Source organism: Equus quagga, chromosome 12 (genome assembly GCF_021613505.1).
Source record: "Equus quagga isolate Etosha38 chromosome 12, UCLA_HA_Equagga_1.0, whole genome shotgun sequence".
NCBI lineage: Eukaryota > Metazoa > Chordata > Mammalia > Perissodactyla > Equidae > Equus > Equus quagga.
This window is the reverse complement of record NC_060278.1, coordinates 20,977,348-20,993,615: the sequence shown is the minus strand read 5'-3', so window position 1 is coordinate 20,993,615 and position 16,268 is coordinate 20,977,348. Positions and strand designations below refer to the sequence as shown.

General features: G+C 50.7%; 1 protein-coding gene across 3 annotated transcripts in view; it reads left to right on the top strand.

The window, feature by feature from the left end:
* CAMK1D (calcium/calmodulin dependent protein kinase ID) overlaps window positions 1-16,268 on the top strand; it is a 405,571-nt gene that overhangs the window by 15,376 nt on the left and 373,927 nt on the right. The window contains exon 1 of one of the 3 annotated variants that reach the window (XM_046680005.1): window positions 942-1,472. The exons of 1 other annotated variant lie outside the window; for it this stretch is intronic. In XM_046680005.1, coding sequence (XP_046535961.1) covers window positions 1,381-1,472 — 92 coding nt within the window. In that variant the 5' untranslated portion in view covers window positions 942-1,380. Of the gene's footprint in view, window positions 1-941; window positions 1,473-16,268 lie in introns of those variants that run through there. One more of the 3 variants, XM_046680010.1, reaches the window with a different exon arrangement.

The window sequence follows — 16,268 nt, the reverse complement described above, 5'->3', positions numbered from 1 at the left end:
GCCGCGGGTGGGGCTAAGGAGGGGCAGCCCTCCTTTCCAGGAGGGTGTGGGGCAGACATTCACCCTCCTTCCACTAAGTCTCTGGGTTTCGGCTGAGGAGAGAGGGAGAAATCAGGAGGGGCCGAGCAGGAGCGAAGGCCGGCCCAGTCCCGCCCGGGCCCGCTGTCCTCTCCATCCAGGGCAGCCCGAGCGGCGCACGGAGCCCGCGCCGGGCCAGCCCCGAATCCACCCGCTGCCAGGCGCCCAATGACCCCGGGCGTTCAGCTCCCAAAGGGAAAACAAGGCAGCGCCTGGCACGTCCTGCGCGTCCCCGGCCCCGAGGCCCCCTCCCCCCGGCCAGAATTTGACGCGAGCGCAGATTTTGGTGCAATGCGAATTAGCTCCAGTCTCCGAGCCGGGAGGGACCGACAGGCTCGGGGAGCGCCAGCCGCGGGCAGGCGCCGCGGGGCCCGAGTCGACGCCCACCTCCGCAGCCTCCCGTCGCCATAACAACCGGTCCCTGCCCGCCGAGCCCGCGCCTCACCGGCCCCTGCCCGGGGCGCGCAGAAACGGCGCCCCCGCCCCCGGGCGCCCCGCATCCGGGCGGCCTCGCACCCCCGCCCCCGCCCCGCCGCGGCCGAGCGCGACGCAGAGGCGCCCCCTCCCGCCGCCAGGGAGGAACGCCCGGGTGCCCCCAGATTGACTTTGCAGAATTACTCAAGCACCCCAGGGGGCTGGGGGCCTCCCGCGCGCGCGCGCCGGCGCCCCGCACCTGCCCAGGTCCCCTGCACCTGCCCTCTCCCGGGCTCCAGGGCGCGCGCCGCGGCCGGGAGCGTGGCCGGGCGGTGGCCAGCGGTGCCCCCGCGCTCGGGGCACGGCGCTCCCGGGGAGCAGGACATCCCCGAAGGCGGCAGCGCGCGGGAGGCAGGGAGGCGGGGTGGCGGCCGGGGCGCGCGGGGAGGGCGGGGAGCCCGCGGGAGGAGGAGAAGGAGGGGGGAGGGAGGGAGCAGGGCGGGCGGCGGGGAGGGAGGAGAAGGGAGGCAAGAAAGTAGCAGAAAGTGAGGCTGGCAGCCGGCGACGAAGGAGCCCGGCGAGCGGCGGCGGCAGGAAGTCTGTGCCCGAGACAAGCAGAAAGAAGAGCCAGGGAGGGAGCGCGGCGGCGGCGGCGAGAGTGAAAGAGGAAACTGCAGAAGAGGAAGCTCTGCCGCAGCACCGAGTCCTCCGACTCCCGCGCCGAGCATCCCCGCGCCGCCTGCCCCAGCCCTCCCGGACCGCGCGCCGCCGCCCCCTGCGCCCCGGCCGCGGGCGCCCCCTCCTCAGCGCGCCCACCCCGGCCCCCGCGGCCCCCGCGCCCCCCGCCGCTCCGCCTGCAGCCCTCCGCGCACGCCGCCCTCGTCTGCCATGGCCCGGGAGAACGGCGAGAGCAGCTCCTCCTGGAAAAAGCAAGCCGAAGACATCAAGAAAATTTTCGAGTTCAAGGAGACCCTCGGAACGTGAGTGGGGACCGGGGAGAAGAGGGTGGAGGTGGCAGCGGCCGCGGTGCCAAGGCGGTTCCTGCTGCCACCGCCGCCGCCACCGCGGCAGGAACCGGCTGGCCGCCGCGTCCTCATTGTCCGCTTCTCTGCTCTGCGGAGCCCCCCGCGCCCCCATCGCGGGGTCTGCGCCCCCTGCGCGCGGGTGGGCACCGCTCCTGGGCGGGGGCGGGGGGAGCTCTGGGCTTTCGGAGGACAGCCCACGCCGGCGGGCGACTTTCCACTTCCCCCGCCACCGCCGCCCTCTCCACTCTTTCTCCCCACGCGTGACTGTGGACTGAGCATGGTGGATGTTTCTATTTACCGGCTGTGTGCGTTTACTCACCGTGTATATGGACGCACCGCGTCGACGAGAGACGTGGGCACGAGAAATCGTGCTTCGGTCATTCGGGTTTCTGTCCTTCCATCGAGTATTCTTACAGAACTGACATCTGCACGTACTAGGTGTCGGCAAGACTTTGGATGGCCACGCGATTATGGAAGGGAAGAATTTCGCAGTGTTCAGGGTCACGTGTGGGCAGAGCCTTCCCCGAGCGTCAGGCTCAGCCGCACACGCTGGGGAGCATGTCTCCAAGGGAGGGTCTGTGAGCCTCGCTGGACAGACAGCTTCTCTCTGGGGCTGCATTTGGTCCCATGCTGGTGCGTCTCAAGAAGGCAGAAATAATCAGAAGTCGAGGGCATGAAGGCTCGGAGCATGTGCTGCTCAGTTCCGCTGCCGTTTGCTGCCTTGCTGCCCAGGAGTTGCTTTGTGTTTGTTTTGTTTTGGAGCGCCTCTGAATAGGTAGGGAGGCTGACAGTGAGAGAGAAGCAGGCACGGACTGGATGAGTCTGAAGTGCAAGTTATTTTCTTCTCCCATGTGATCAGTATCTGTTGTTGATCAGTGTCTGTGCATGTATATATTCGCATGCACGCGCATGTGCTGTATGAACTGAACATTTCGCGGGGTTCATGGAGGTGTAGATTCGGCTGGGAAGAGAAAGAGGGGGTGTTTTGTAGGATGTCACTGGGCTCTTCCTCCTTTTTTTTTTTGTGGTTCGTTTGCTTTCCTAGAACATTTTCAAACCCAGGCTGTTTTCTGCCCCATACTCAGAGTCCACTGGAGTTGTTCATTTTCCCTTACTCCCACCCCTATATCTGCTGCGGGCCCCCCAGAGTGAAGCTGTGAAGGCGGCATGCTCAGCCAGACTTCTCATTCACGAGAAAGCATCCTTGCCGAGGACAGAATAGGGTCTCCTAGCTATTGTGCTGCACTTTATGGAGGGCACCTGTTTGTTGGAATGAAAACAGAAGGGACTTAGCTTTTTCATAAAGAGGGGCTTGGGGCTGCCTCTTAGCATGGCCAGCTAAGGGGTGAGTTTTGGTCAAAACTTAAAAAAATTACCATTGAGGTTTATTCCGGTTTGGGGTTGGGCCTCTGAGATGCTCAAGTTACTGAGAACAAGAAGCATACTCTTGCTTGTCATGCTGAGACCGATGAATGTGGCTCAGGATGAGGGGACTGGAGAGAGTGACGTCCTGTCATGGGAGTGTGTTCCTTTGCGTGGCGTAGCCCCACCTGAGCCCCTCGCCTGGGTCCCTCTGCCTGCGGCCTCAGGCAGACGGATGCAGCCTCCCTAACTGCCTGCTGCTCCCCGGGAGAGCCCCGCAGCAGAACCTCTGCAGTGGCCAGGATGCTGAGGCTCAGTGAGCTGTGGCTTCATTGAGTGGCTCCTGCTGTCACTGGCACTGTTTGGGCATGACTGCGGGTGGTTTCCACTTCTGGGAAGGATGGGGATATACCTTCTGGTGCCCAGAGACTATAGAACTCTTGTCGAACAACCTCTTGGCTTCTGGCCACGTTCCCCGTGAATTTGGGTATGGGTCTCTGTTAGGGTCTCTTTGCCTTCTGCCTTGGAAAGAATTCTCTGAAAAGAAGCTTCCCACTGAGGTCCCGTAGGGCTGGCAGTGGTTCTAGGAGAGTGACACACAATAACATTATCAAAATGTTTTTACTCAATGATATAACAGTATCATAATCGTAGATGACTTGATTAGCTGAATACCGAGTACCATGCATTTTTCTAAATGCCTTAAATACGTATTAACTCATTTTACTCTCATGATAGCCTTGTGGGGTTGGTATTTACTGTTACCCCCAATTGGCAGTTGGGGAAACTGAGGCAACAGAGATTAGGTGACCTGCCAAACATTAGCCAGTTATTAAGTATTGGAGCTGATATTCGAAACTAGACAGAACAACTCATGATTATCCATGTGGAGCTGAGCCACTTTGTGCATTATGAAATGGCAAATGTTTAATAATAATTTGACTTAACGTTAGTATTTGGAAAGCTAATTTTCATATTCATGTAAAGAAAACATGGGGGAACCGGTCATCTAACATTTATCTAAATATGTTGACATTTCAAAGCTTTCAGAGTATCAACATTATTTTGTCCACTTGGGCTTTCTAGAAGTGGTCTGAAGTTCAGGATGCCCTGGGCCAAGTCCAGTGGCCTTGGCCTGAGTTTAAATAGGGAGATTGCTCCTAGTCCGGCCAGTGTAGATTTTGAGTCTGGGCTCTTCTCTTCTTTGTTGTGAAACCCAGCATAAGTCAGTGGCATCGACAATTACGACTGGAATTCATTTCCAAGGTTTTCTGCACGTCTGATTATTTTGTTTGTCACCTTCACCATATGCTTTTAAGATCCCAAGGCAGGAAACCCCTGCTTGGAGCCAGACTGTCAGCTTACAATGTTCACATGCTTTTAAAATAAAGCATTGTAAAGGCCCGAGGAGCGCTCACTTTGCCAAACTTTGGAATCTGGTATTTGGCTGCCCGATCTAGGTATCTTTCCTTGCAGAGCAGAACATTTACTGCTCAAGCAGAAGGGTCCAGCCGTTTAGTCTGTGTGGTCAGAGGGACCCTGCTGGAGGTGGGAGGGGAGGCACGTGGCAGTGAAGGCTGGCCCAGCGGGGTGGGAAGAGAGATTGAGGAAGCAAAAGACAGCATGAGGGAGAGGGCTGGGCACCGTGGTTTGGGCCTGGGTTAGCTGATGCGTCTCTGAGTCAGACCTCCGGAAAAAGCTCTCCCTCTGTGGGCTGCAGCGTAGTTCCCTTTGAAAGGGAATCCCGAAACCTAACCATACCTCTGAATAAGCTGGTAAGACTTAGTTACTATTATTAATCAACGACATGTTTTCAGATCCTCGGCACACCGTGAGAGCAAATAAATGTTGTGTAACAGCAAATGAGGAGTGGTAAACATTTCTCCTGGCGTCTTTGCTGAGGCTGTTCTGGCCATCTCTGCTGTAGATGACTTCTGAGACAAGAAAACAAAGATATGCCCTTTGGAGAACTAGACGGATGGGACGCAAGCTTTGGTGTCCTTCCAGGAAGTCCCCCAGACACATGGAAGTTGCTTCTCTGATTTCCGTGCTCTGAAAGGCATCTGAATAGAGAATGCGTTAATACTTGACATGACACAGAATGATACTCCCAATAGAGCTCATTTCCCCGAGGTATAGAAATGGTATGGCCTAGAAAAGAGATCTTCATCTCTGCAGGGTATGCGTACCTGCTTTTCTGACAGGCTGAACATTTTACGCTGCTTTCTGGAGGGGGCTGTAGAAGATGTCATGGAGGAGTTGAGCCTGGGTTCCAAGTCTGGCTCAGCCACTAAGTGGGTGTGTGGCCTGTGGGTTGGTTGGTCATTGGTCCACATTATCCTCTCGCAGTTTCAGCTTCCTCATCTCTAAAATCAGGGGGGCAGGGAAGATGAAGTGGTCTTCCTGTGCCCTCCCAACCCTCAGCTTTTGTGGCTCGCCCGTTCAAGGAAAGCACTCGCTGTTGTCCTTCAGGACCCTCCCGTATGTGGCCAGTGCACCTCACTGCTGTTTGGAGGGACAAAGTGAAACAGCTCAGCCAGGAGGTCCTAGCCCACTTAACATCAGTGGCATAGTGCGTTCTCTTTTTCATTACGTGAGTGTCTGCTGGTGCTGCTTTAGGAAGAGTGTAAATAGACATTTCTGTGTGGCGAGCACTATCTTTTTTCCGCTAGTGTCATACTTACACTCCTTATTCTGCAATGGCTTAATAAATACACCTGTGGAGGACACAGATGATTGATTTATTTGAAAGCCCAGGTGGAGAACGGACTCAGCTGTTCTTTTTTGGGGTGTATGTGTGGGTGGAGAGGCAGAAGGCAAAGCTACTTGACATGGTTTGTGTATTTGGCTGACTTAATAGTATTTGTTCTGGGATTACTCAGAATTTTAGAGTCTGTGAGAAACGTTCGAAAGAATATTACCCGGAGGAAACTGGGGTGGAAACCTCTAGATTTCTACCCGAGGGAGTCCCAGCTGCAATATTTGTTAGAAGTTAGCGTTTCTTATGGTGTGATGTCAGTTCACCTCTCATACAGTTAAAAAGATCTTTTGAACACCTGGTATAGTCTAGGCATCGAGGGGTGCGGTGGTGAACAGACAGACAAAATGCCTGCTCTCCGGAAGCTTTCGTTCTGGTGAGGGAGCCAGAAAATAAAAAAATGTGAGTAAGTGAAACGTAGAGTGTGTTATCTAGTGTACTTGTGAGGGAGAAAAGAAACAGGATAGGGGAATTTTTGGAGTGGGGGGTGATTGTAGTCTGCGATGGGGCACTCAGGCAGGGCCTGAGGCTGAGAAGCAAGATCTGAAAGAGCCATGGGCATCCTTGAAGGTAGAATGTTCCAGTTGGAGAGAACAGCAAGGGCTGAGGGCCTGAGGTGGTAATGTGCCTGAGGTTTCTGAGGGCCTGAGGTGGTAATGTGCCTGAGGTTTTTGAGGCCCAGCTACTTCAAGGAGGCGGGTGTGGCTGGAACTGAGTGGTGGTCGGTAGGTAGGAAGTGGGAGCTGAGGTAAGACAGGTGTGGGGGTGGAGGGGGGAGGTGGGGGGGTGGAGAGTGGACTCACGAAGGAAAGACTGCTTTTGCTCTAAGAGAAATGGGGAACATTGGAGGGTTTTGAATAGAGGAGTCAGTTGACCTGACCTAGGTGTTTCCATCATCGCTGTGGTTACTATGTGGAGAACAGACTGTCGGGATCAAGGGAAGAAACAGGAAGAAGTTTGGAGGCCATTGCAACAGTCCAGGGGAGAGAGATGGGTGGTTTAGAACTGGGAGGTAGCTATGGAGGTGATGAGAAGTGGTTGGATTCTGGTTATCTGTGGAAGGGAGAGCTGATAGGAGTGGCTGCTGGCTTGGCCATGGGGTGTGAGATTCTCCAAGGATTTGGGGTTGGAAGAGTGGTGCCCTGTGGTGGTTTGGGTCAGGTTTTCCCAGCATTTTCGGAGCACCTGTGGTCTCCACACAGCAGGGCTGTCCATGCTCTGGGAAGTTCTTGGGGACAGCTTGCAGGGTGAGCTCACGTCCTTTGGGCTCTGGGCCCCCCTCATGAAGGATGCCTGCATTTGAAGGTGAATCGTCTTCCTTCTAAGAGCTTGTGTCTGGAAAGGGCTTTTGAAATATCTCCTCTTCTGTCCCAGAGGGAAAGTCGCGATAGGCTGGCCATTTCAGCAGCTGGAAGATCTGCTCAAAAATCTGCGAAAATGCTGGGTTTGCCCTTAAAATTGTCATAGAAAGAACTAGATCACTTTGACAGGTGGGCCTGTAACCCATAACTCCCCCACTTGATTTGAGAATTTAAACCCCACACATGCTGTGAAAAGTAATAAATAAGAGAACTCTTGCTATTTCTTTCTTTGGTAGGATGTTTTATATTTAGAGAGGAAAAGCCACAAGTTTTTCTTGATTAAAAAAAGATAAACTCTAGTGTCCCTGTTGACTAGTAGAGTGAGATTTGGGAAATTACACTTTGGGGCAGAGCTTTTTCCCAGAGGGGCTGACGAGGACTGTGACTCAAGTAGAAATTTCTGGTTCAAACTTGGCAACTGAATGGTCAAGAATTAGGCTTGGTAGGTGGACATTTGTGTCCTCTGAGGGGAGGACTTTAGGGGTTAAGTGGTTGGGCTTTTCTTTGGCTGGGTCTCCATAAATCCCTTTAAGCTTTCCTTTCCCTAAATAAATCTCCTTAAATCCCCTACAATCTCTCTCCTTCTCCTCCTCTCCGCTCTGGGAGGGCTCAGGCATTGGTCCAGCAGGGAATTGCCACCTTCCTGGTCAACTCGTACCCATAGTGGCAGACCCCAGGACCTCATGCCTCTAATCCTTACAGATTTCACGGGAAGCATGAGGGAGCCCACAGCTTCCTGGGGACACATTTCTTTAAGTGAAGAAGGAACTGCTTACCAGTGGCTAGCATGAAGTCTGGTGGCCTAGTCAGCTGACCCAAGTTTTTTTTTGACTCAAGACGGTCGGTTCAATGCACATGTAGCTAAAACAGGTGGACACGTGGACTCTCGGAGAGATGCCGACATAATCTTCTCTCTCAGTTCATCTTGGTTGTGCCCCTTGGACTCCACAGTGCAGCAGGTCACTTTTTCCTTGGGCTAATTTTCTATTAGATCCCGCTTGATTTTTTAAAATGCTTCCTCTGTAGCGTGTGGAATATTCAGGTTCCAATCAGACCAAGGGTGACCTCCAAATGGACATGTCCACAGGCCAGGTTCATTCCATGTCCCCAGCGATCAGCTGTGTGTTTGTGCTGTTTCTCCTAGTATTTCAGCAGGATTCAGAAATGGAGCGATTCTGTCTCTTGAGGATAAGCCTTTAAGATGGTGTATTCGCTGTGGCCAGAGAAGGGAGGCGCTGCGACGCGATGAACCTTAATGAAAGGTAGTTCCAGCGCAACCGTTCATAGCTGTATGCCTCTGGAGAGTTCCTTGATCTGCCTGAGTTAAGATGGAGATGGAAGTTGCTGCCTCATGGGATTCTTGTAAGAATTCAGTGACGTATGTGAGGTGCCTGGCACATAATTGGGATTGACTAAACAGTAACTCTCATCAATTTCTAGTTGCCTTCAGCAGCTGTGGTTGTGGTTGACTACCTGTGGATATTCAGGGCCAGGACCGTGGGGAAGAACATGTCAGTATCTGTTGGAAATTGATTTTTGGAAGCTCTTGTTGCAAATATGCAGAATGGTGCATATTGAACCTCCCTGCAAAATTGATTTAAGAAGCCATCAACAAGTCTTCAGTCAGCCAGGGAAGAACAATTGCTGGTCATTCTGCACAGCACAGTAGTGAGCAGCTGAGAGTAGGCTCGAGATCACAAGAACACTGGGGCAAATCCTGGGTCCACTGCTTCCTAGCTGTATGGCTGTGGGCAAATGATTTTGCCGTTCTCGGCTTCATGTCCACATCTGGCTATGATGATGGATAGGACTGGTGCCTAATCGGAGGGTTGTACTCAGGATTAAATGAGGGCGTGTGGAAACTACTTAGTCTTGTGCACAGCTCGTGAATATGTAAATACTGTTCTGTCTCATTCGTCCCTGTGGTGCTGGAACGCTGCTCCTCAGAGGCCATTGGCACAGCTTTGGAGGGCGCATTGAGTTATTCAGTATTTGTTCCCCGCAGGAGGGGGATTGGTTCATAGAGTGCTGGCATTAACCAAGACACTCAGCCTGAAACGTCCTCTGGGCCAGCTCCTGTGTTGGAGTGGCCTAGTTTGCTATGTATCACAGGCCCATTCCTTTTCCAGTTATCTCATCAGCTTTGTCTCTCTGCACCTCTCCCTGCACCCTGAGCTGTTTTTTTTTTTTTTTTTAATCTGTCCCTGTCTACATCAGCTTGTGCAAGAGTCTTTTCTAACTGCAGTTCTGTCTCCTCAAACAGCACATACGTCTGGTTGCAGCTGTCACCCTTCTCCGGCTTAAAGATGCTTCTCCTTTTGGTGAATTGCTTCAGTGTCTCTGCTTCGTTTCTTAGTGGAAATAGTATTTGAATTTGAGGACTTAAGGAACTTATTGGCAACGTTACAAAGCATCGTGGAGACTTGTAATTTAAAATCTGTATGTACGGATTTTTTTTCCTTCAATTACTTTGTTGAGGTCATCATTGTTTATAACATTGTGTAATTTCAGGTGTACATTATTGATTATCACTTTCTGTATAGACTGCATTGTGCTCACCACCAATAGTCTCATTTTTATCTGTCACCGTACATATGTGCCCCTGTACTCCTTTCACCCACCCCCCAACCCCCTTCCCCTGTGGTAACCACTGACTTGTTCTCTTTATCCATGTGTTTATCTTCCATAGATGTACTGAATTTATTTTAATGTTAGAATATTTAAAAAATGGCAACATGTTATATCTACAACGTGAACACGTGTTGTTCAAAAATATCCTGATAGGGGATTGTTGGGTTGGTGTGGGAGAAGATCTCAAAAGTTCGATTTCCCAGGTCAAAGGCTGTAGGTGGAAGAGCTGGGGGGCTGATGGCGAGATCCCTCCTCTTGACTTCTCTGTTTTGGCCTTTTTGGTGGCCAATCAAGGCCTGGGGTCACAGTTTATTGGTATGTCTATAACGAGGTGAGCAGAGGAAGAAAAGACTCCCAGACGCAAAGTCGTTGACATTTCTCCTTATCGAGAAGACCTCCTGGTCTTCGTGACCACAGCACACATCACTGAAACTGCTTGTACACCAAATTGGATTTGGTGCTGTACATGGACTCCTCGTGGTATCGTAGTCAATAAAACCTTGGACAGTCCCTCATTTTCAGGTGATTCTCCTGTTTGCCTCCTCACACAGCTCTGTCCCCGCCCACCCAGGCCCACCGTGTGGTGGAAAAAAATAGAACCAAAAACAAACCCAAAAAACCCAAAAACCTTTGTGGCTCTAGGAAACTTGTGGGTGGATGGAAGATAAGTTGTACAAAGTGGGGAGGGCTGGGGGAGTGATGGAGGCGGCCGACACCCCAGGCAGGGCCACTGCCCCCTGGCCCCCAGGTATCTCTCTGTATATGGGCTGGCACTTCTTTAACCTAGAAAAAAATGACTGCTTGAAATTCGCCTTAAAACATTAGAAGATACCTGGAGATGGATGGAGAGACCAGTCATTGACGATGTAAGGGATTTTAAAGAAAGTATGTTTTCTCCAACACTTAACTGAAAAGAATTAGCCTTTGAATGATGGAAGAGAAAATAGGTAATTCTGGCCTTGGAGCTTTGGGGGAAGCAAGGAGATGTACAAGGCGTTGCAAACTGGGAAGTTGAGGGCCTGGCGAGACAAGCAGGAACAATACACTATGGCCCTGGGGAGAAGGAGCCCACCCTGACTGACCTCAGCCGGTACAGAGCTGGGCCCTACACTGGCCTGGGCCCGGAAAGGGAGGACGGAATGGGAGGATGCTGTGGTACTGCCTCTGTGATCCCTCCCTCCTCCCCGGAGCACAGCCCTGCTCCCAGGACCAGGCCAGGACTGTTAACACTATCATTCAGGCATGTCGGGGGCTCAAGGCTTTTCCAGATCTGAGTAGGGTCCTTATTACCAAGAAAAATTTCACATCTCTAAGAAAATGTGTCTTCAATAACAGTGACAACAAAAAGCTTAAAATGAACTTTTGGAGCAGACTTCATTTAAAAGTTGCGGACAGCTTGGGGGCTGGCCCGGTGGCACAGTGGTTAAGTTTGCACGTTCTGCTTCGGTGGCACGGGGTTCACCGGTTCACATTCTGGGTGCGGACCTGTATTCTGCTTGTCAAGCCATGCTGTGGCAGGCATCCCACATATAAAGTAGAGGAAGATGGGCACGGATGTTAGCTCGGGGCCAGGCTTCCTCAGCAAAAAGAGGAGGATTGGCAGCAGATGTTAGCTCAGGGCCAATCTTCCTCAAAAAAAAAAAAAAAGGGGGCGGGACAGCCTGTATGTGGCAATAATGTACAAGGATGATACTGCTTGGATTCTTTCTGCCTGTGTTCGCCTGATCAGTAAAAATGGAGTTTGTGGTTCCAGGACTGATAAAAAACAATGTTGTCTTTTTATGGCCCTTTTGGCTCCTTTGGGAACTGGGAAATAATAACAAATATTTGTGTGTGTGTGTTTTAAACTGTGGTAAAAAATACGTAACAAAATTTACCATCTTCACCACTTTAAAGTGTGCAGTTCAGTGGCAGGAAGTATGTTCACATTGTTGTGCAAATGCCACCACCTTCCATCTCCAGAACTTTTTCATCTTCCCAAATTGAAACTGTCCCCATTAAACACTAATTCCCCATCTCCCCTCTTCCCAGCCCCTGGCAACCACCATTCTACTTTCTGTCACTATGAATTTGACTACTAGATACCTCATATAAGTGGAATCGTAAAATATTTGTCCTTTTGTGTCTGGCTTATTTTATTTAGCATAATGTCCTCAAGGTTCATCCATGTAGTAGCATGTACCAGAATTTCCTTCCTTTTTTAAGGCTGAGTAATATTCCGTTGTGTGTCTGTACCACCTTGTATGTATCCATTCATTGGTCCATGGACACTTGGATCTGTTTCCACCCTTTGGCTATTGTGAAAAACACTTTATGAACATGTGTGTACACATGTCTCTTCAGTCCTGGCTTTCAGTTCTTTTGGGTGGATACCCAGAAGTGGAATTGCTGGATCGTATGGTAAGTCTATGCTTATTTTTTGATGTGCCACCCTCCTGTTTTCCACAGCTGTATGGTGTTTGGTGGTTTGCAAAATGTTTTTACGGACGTGATTCCCTTTGAGTCTTAGAACAGCCCTGTGAGTGGGCAGCGATTATGGCCCTCATTTTTAGAGATAAGAAGGTGGAGGTTCAGAGAGGTTAAATGACTCAGGCGAAAAGGTCGCTAAGTGGCAGGTGGAGATTCAACAGTCTTCTGACTCCTAATTCAGTGCTCTTTCTCCTGTGTGATGCTGCTTACAAGTGGTTGGTGGAGTCGATGGGAATAGAGAGTACTGACTGATTTGAAATGTGGATGTGGATGTGTTGTGGTACGGTAAGGAGACCAACCTCTGGAATCAGTTGTGTGCTGGTAAACCCACTCTGATTTATAACAGTTGCTGATTTCTGTGGTGTGGATATTCCCACCTGGATCAATTTCAGTCTATCCATGGCTTACCCATCTACTGCAAAATTCTTGCATTGGGCTCTTATGAGCGGGTATGAGGTGACTCCAGCACACCACTGAAGCAAGTAGAGGTCAGGAGATCTGACGGTTAGTCCTTGCTCTGTCATTTAAGAGCTGTGGAATCATGGTCTTATCATCTCTACGTCTTGATTACCTTGTTTGTTAAATGGGGGTAATTCCACCTACTTACATTACAGACCTGTTGTAAGTCCCGAATGAGATAAGGTGTGTGTAGTAAGACCTTATACAAATAGAAGGCATTATTATGTTATGAAGATTACAGCTTTAAAAATATTCCTTTCTCATCGATGTTAGTAACGTGCACAATCTTCGAAACCTAGCTGTGATCTTTTGGGCATGGTTCCTACAGAAATTGGGCCGTGTGTCAGCCTTGACTCTGAAAGCATCAACACAAAACCCAAAGTTTCATAGGATAATCTGGCTCTGTTCAAGCGTGTGTTATTTTCATTCACAGTATTTAAGTGGTCGGTACCTTAAGAAAAACTCTAAAAAAAAATTGTAAAAGCAACATGTCATTCTACAAGAGAATTTGAAAAATATGGAAGAGCGTGAGAATTGTCTGGTTGGCTGGATGGGTCCTGGGTGATCAACCCCTCTGTGGAGAGAAGATCTCAGGAGAGGCCCCAGAGGTCAGCCAAGGGGGAGGGCCTATGGGGGGAGGGTGGGGCTAGGGTTATTTACCAATCGGTGTGAAGACATTTCAGTATTTTACCACCTGGTCTGATGGAAGCACTGTGCATGGGTTGAGCATCGGCTCTGGCTATAGGGGTGGTGGTCTTTGTTGAGTGCTGTGGGCATCTAGCTTTCTTCAGGGTGTCAGTATTCTGCATTAGCTTGGTGATGGTACACTGGCATTATTGTCAGGATCACCATCTCTACTCTCATCACCACCCCTAAACACTTGCAGGGTCAGCAGTGGGGCAGAACCTGGTGCCAACAGGGGGCCCTACTCAACAGACTTTCGGTGGGCTTATTATCCATGTGGGAGGGAGGAGGTAGGAAATATTCGTATCCAAGAGGGGCTCACTCTGCCTGGTTGGGGTAGGACACAGGAACCTGGCTTCTCAGTCACTTCGTGGCATAAAATAAATGCTGTTTGCTTTCAACTGAATGTTTGTGTCCCCCCAAAGTTCATGTGTTGAAACCTGACCTCCAATGTGAAGGTGTTAGGAGGTGGGGACTCTGGGAGGTGATTAGGTCATGAGGGTGGAGCCCTCTTGAATGGGGTTAGTGCCCTTATAAAAGGGGCCCCAGAGAGCTCGCTCACCCTTCCTTCCACCTGTATGAGGTTATATAGAAGATGGTCGTCTAGGAATGAGGAAGTGATAGGACTGTGAACCAGGAAGTGGGTTCTCGCCAGACACTGCATCTGCCAGTGCCCTCATCTTGGACTTCCAGCCTCCAGAACTGTGAGAAATAAATGTCTGTGGTTTCTGAGCCACCCAGGGTGTGTATTTTGTTACAGCAGCCCAGCAGACGAGGACACTTAAGAGGCACAGTCCTGTCTTCCACCAACCTGCTCACACCCGAGACCTTCAAGCCTTCCTCTCTTTCGAACATGGTGTTTGCAGTGAACTCATTCTTGCAATTAGAAGGCTAAGTCTTTCTCATCCAAGGGGAGACCAGCTAGGCCAGCTCCCTCATTTTGTGGGCCATGAAACCGAGGCACTTTGAGATTGAGTGGCCTACCTGAGGTTTCACAGTTTCCTCAACCACATCCAGAGCTCTGGTGTCCTGGCTTCCTGTTGTCATGTCCTCCCTAATGATGGCAACAGAGAGCATTCTGAGGCACCATCCCACCACCGTCAACATAACGATGGTTCCCAGAGAGGACACCATGTGTGTCAGAGGTTTCCTGCTTCAGTCATTGTTTCTACGTTCCCGTGTCCCCTGTCATTCACTTTGTAGGTGTCCAGTGAGCTCCCGAGGATGCTTTTGGCTCCAGAGAGAATTCGGGGTCATGAACAGTGGGTGTCTTTCTCCCTCTGCATGCTTTCCTCCTGCCATGCTGTGGCTCCCAGGCCATGTGTCCCTAAGTCGGTGAGAGGGAACCGCGTTCAGAGGCTGAGAGCAGAGTATGGGCTCCTGAGACCTGAGTTAGGAGTAGCCTGCACTAAGGCCTGTGGAGAGGGCTTCCCGTGGCCCAGCGGAGCAGGCCGCATACGCAGGCAGCACTAGCTCAGATGTGACACCTGTGTGTTTCACAAATGCTTGTTGAGTAAAGGTGTGGATATGTGGAATAAAAGAAGGAACGTTGGCTTCGATTAGATTAGGAATGTTCACGTCCTAACTGTGCCACTTCTGAGCTGTGAGACCTTGAGCAGACGACATGACCTCTCTGAGTTTCTGTCTTCTCCTCTTGCGGTGGTGATAACAGTACCCACCTCTTCAGCTTGTGAAGTTTTCTTGTAAAAAATAAGGGATATAAAACATGCTACATATGGTAGCTGTGGGGCTAAATAAAGGGACACTGACTTAATTTTTAAGCATATAGTATTAGATAGACCCCATCTTGTCATTCCTGATACTTCAGGAGTATCATTAGAGATTCATTCCTTTGGCTTAAGGTATTTTCTCAAGTATAAGAACTTAAGCAATAATAGCCATTTAAAGGTCAGTTTTAAAGAGTTTATATTTTGTTAGAATGAACTTGGAGAAAGAGATGGGAAAGAGATCTTGAAAACCACAGGGGTTGGACTAGAATGAAGGGCTGGTAGTAATGTTACCTACGCTGAAGAGATTGGAAGCCGTAAAGTCAGCCAGAGTCATAACAGTCATTCGTTTGTGCATTCATTCAGCAAGCAGGTCTTCAATGCCTATTATGTGAGAAGTACTGTGAGGGCCTGGAATGTTCTATCTCTGTGGCCAGTGACGGCCATACTCTTTGTGACCCTGCTGGTCCATGTGGAAGCCCGATGGAGAAGAATGGGATTTGTCTTCCAGTTGGGTGTGTCATTGTCGCAGCCACCCCTCAGACGGTCGCTCAGATGGTTCGGGCGTGGGAGGGGCTCAGCCCGCCGTCTGTGGGACGCTCTCCCTTGTCTGGCTAGCTTTCCAGCAAGGTCCTCATGGGGGCGTGGACGTGGCAGCCTGTGAGTGTTCAGGACCAGTGACTTGTGGCCGCCCCTTCCTTGTCCCAGAGTGTCCCTAGTGGCTGTCCTCTCTTGTAGGAATTCTTGAATGTATGTCCCATAGGTGTATCCCATCCTGGGGTTGTAGGAATCATCCAGGTGGATGCAGGGACCTCCAGAAAGCTTGGGAGACCCTGCAGGTCCTTGGAGCTGGGTGTCCTTCAGAAGCTCTCTAGGAAGTTGGAGTTCGGGGTCTGCTGTGCGGACTCCCTGCATGGCCAGTGGGGGATTGTCTAGACAGAGCCTAACCTGTGGAAATCTCCCGGGTTCATTAAGCACCAAGGAAACGGGGCCCCTCTTTACAAGCCCAGTCTGCCCCGTAGGATTGAGAGAAACTTGAACTAGTTCTGGTGCTAGAAACTCGGATGGGTTTGTCTGGCCAAAGCCAGCTGGAAATGTGCCTTCGCTTGCTCCCTGCGGGCAGGCTGCAGTGAGACTGAGAATGGTGAGACTGAATCCACAGTTTTTTGTTTTAAATTCCTCAGATAGTGTAGATTGAGAGTCTGTTCCGCGCCAGGCCCTCAGGAAGTGTTGGTAAACAGAGTGTGGTTCCTGTCCCTAGGGAACTTTTTGGGGAGACAGACAAATAAACATGTAATTG